This window comes from Sceloporus undulatus, chromosome 1 (genome assembly GCF_019175285.1).
Source record: "Sceloporus undulatus isolate JIND9_A2432 ecotype Alabama chromosome 1, SceUnd_v1.1, whole genome shotgun sequence".
NCBI lineage: Eukaryota > Metazoa > Chordata > Lepidosauria > Squamata > Phrynosomatidae > Sceloporus > Sceloporus undulatus.
Window position 1 is genome coordinate 377,649,180 of NC_056522.1, and position 3,287 is coordinate 377,652,466.

General features: G+C 40.5%; 1 protein-coding gene across 1 annotated transcript in view; it reads right to left on the reverse strand.

Moving 5' to 3' along the window:
* ERO1A (endoplasmic reticulum oxidoreductase 1 alpha) overlaps positions 1–3,287 on the reverse strand; it is a 31,914-nt gene that overhangs the window by 11,090 nt on the left and 17,537 nt on the right. The window contains 1 exon segment of the mRNA XM_042446095.1: positions 1,892–2,012. Within this exon segment, the coding sequence (XP_042302029.1) occupies positions 1,892–2,012 (121 nt within the window).

Consider the following 3,287-nt stretch of genomic DNA (forward strand, 5'->3'; position numbering starts at 1 on the left):
GATGATGATGATGATGATGATGATGATGATGATGATGATGATGATGATGAGTGTGAGGGAGGCATTCCAAAGAAAGCCTAACCTTGGCTGCAACCTGCCTAATCTTTGAAGGCTGGGGTACTGGAAGATGCTCCTCCAAAGACAATTTTATAACTGGCCAAGCAGGCTTCTATGAGAGAAAGCAGCCTTTCAGGAACCTTTAGTGATTTATGCCCTTTGGTCTATTATTTTAAAGGCTTTAATTTAATTTTTTTTTTCAGAACTTAAGAGGTGAAAGATAAAAGAGCTCCCATCCATCCCTACCAGTGGTATTATTATTATATTTATACTCTGACAAGTGAGATTGCCTAAAATATTATTATTGTGGGGTGTTGCTGTGTCTATTCCGGACGGTCAGCCGCACCCTCCTGCACAGGTAATGGGATTTTGCTTCAGCTTCCAACAGGTTTGTTGCTTTTTTCACTCAATAACCAGGCATCCTATTGCCTCTAAGTACACAAGGTTTCCGCTGGGTGTCTTTCCCCGTCCACCCACCCATCCAGATTTTTAAAATGAATTTTCAATTCCAAGGCTCATAACAGTTCTTTTTATGGACCAGAGTGCCCAAAATACCCTGTCTGCATTGTCCATTAGGAGACGCAACTATTTTTAATGTGGCTGCTTTTTACTCTGCTTTCACTTGTGTATTTAAATTTTAAGAGAGCCAGGGTGGCATAAAATGAGAGAAGAAATGTTATCCGCTGGGGTTTGGTTCCAAGATCCCCTGTGGATAACAAAATCCATGGATGCTCAAGTCCCATTAAATATAATGACATAGCAAAATGGTGATCCTTATAAAAATTGGAAAATGAAAGTTGGATATTTGAAATTTATACTTTTTTTGAACATTTTCACACCGTGGATGCTTGAATCCGTGTATAAAAAATCTGTGTATAAGGGCTGACTGTAAAAGGTAAAAGGATTGAGGAACCTGCAAAGACCCATTGTATAGTGCTATGATCCCACTTTAACCGTCATTGGCAACATCTCACTGAATTCTGGAATTACAGTAGGCTGTTTAGGGAGCAGCATTTAGAAATTTGCAGCCAGATCACTCCAGGGTTTCACCATCCTATAAATCCCAGGGCAGCTCAAATAGAGCAAAAACACCATAACTGCATGGTATGAATGGGTTTCATATCAACCCTGACAATTCTCTAGGTACAAGGAACAGCCACAAATGCCAGTTAAAGGGATTAAACATGCAGCTTGAAGAGATCTTCTGACAGATGCTCAAGTTATCTTTCATGACTGGATCTTGTCACAGGGCTGCTATCACTGCTCTGATAGCATGCATGATAACAATCTGGCTTACTACCTCATGCATGCTGTACGTGCAGCTTCTTCCGAGGACCATTGCAAAATTGCTGACACTTCAGGAAGACGGGTGATTCACTGCAAAAGGAAGCAACCCACCAGTTCCTTCCCCATTTGTCTCTGGAGACTAGGAGGAAGGGGTCACCTCTCGTATGAGCCTGACCAACGCTCAAGATTTTCCCTGCATTGCTCAGGTTGTCCCCACTTTCAGAAGGGAGGAAGGTGGCCAAAAATGGCAGGACCTTCTCAATAATAGAGCACCACAGTTGCAAGACATCTCCCCAGCACCTTCTTCAACAGCCTTTAAAACTCCACTTAGAAATGCTACTACTTACTCAAGCAATTTTGGAGTACTGTATTTCAGATTTTGGAATTACAGTAAATGGATATTCATCCTTTACTGATTTTATTTCACCATGGCTGTATTATTCTTAATAATTTTTGTAGTTGTTTTCATTTTCAACCACTTTGGTGTTTTTTTCCAGTGAAAAGTAGTATTATAAAAACATTCTTGAATAAAGAGAAATACACATACTTGAAACAGTTCTCTTCGTAAATGCTGTTCCAAATCTTCCAAGCTTCAGGGCCTTTGTAACCAGTGTACCGCTCTGGATTGATCAGCAAATCTACATACTCTGCCTCAGGAGATTGAATATCTAAGGGGAAAGAGTGCCCAGATTAAGAGAAGAGGATGAAAAAGGGAGACAAGGCAAACTGTTAAAAATGGTTCTAATAGTAGCCAGCATCTTTCAGATCTGTAGAGTAGCCAATCCACTCTGGGCTTTAGTTCGAACTTGAAACAATGATCTCTTCAAGATGCTGGGCTTAGAAGTTACCTGCATTGCAGAAATAATACAATTTGATGCCTCTTTAACTGCTACGGCTCAATGCTATGGAATTTTGGATTTTTTAGATTTGTATTATTGGTCTTTTTGTAGCTCTCTGACAGAGAATCTACAAATCCCAGATTTCCATAGCACTGAACCACGGCAGTTAAAGTAGTGTCAAATTGCATTAATTCTGCAGTGCAGATGCAGCCCTAGTCTGTCAGTACAGTTCAGCACCTTAGGCAGCTCCATTAAATTCATACTAAAAAGAGTGAACCACAGCATGGCTCTCGAACAGTAATGCATGTACCAAAGGTGGAATACATAAATGCTCTAGGTAGGGCAGAGGTATTTTATTGTTGTGTACCTTCAAGTCATTTCTGATTTATGGTGACCCTAAGGTGAAGCTTGGCATATTTCTTCAGAAGGGGTTTGCCATTGCCATCCTCTGAGGCTGAGAGAGTGCGACTTGCCCAAAGTCACCCAGTGAGTCTACATGGGCAAAACAGAATTTGAACCTTGTTCTCCAGAGCTGTAGTCTAATGCTTCAACCACTACACCACCCTGGCTCTACAAGGTATTTTACTCATCTCAATATAAAATACAGTAGTCGGTCCTTCTTATACACAGATTCAAGCATCCACGGTTTGAAAATATTTTTAAAAAGTATAAATTTCAAATATAAAACCTTGATTTTCCATTTTGTATAAGGGACACCATTTTGCTATGTCATTATATTTAATGGGACTTGAGCATCCATGGATTTTGTTATCCACAGAGGATCTTGGAACCAAACCCCAGCGTATAACAAGGGTCCACTGTACTGTAACAGTATGGCAATTCATTGTAGATATTTCCTTGTGTTTTACAGTACCACAGCAATAAAATCAATGTTCTATTATTCCCAGTACTAAGATAATGATTATTATGCAGGTTGAGCATCCCTAATGCAGAAACCTGAAAACCTCCAAAACTCAAAACTTTGCTGCCAGCCACCAACCTCCGCCTTTGAGGCAGCAGCCGCAGCAGCATTCCTGCTCCATCTCTCAGAAACTTGCATCTCTCTCCAGCCTCATGTCTCATACACAAGTAACAAGCGAACGA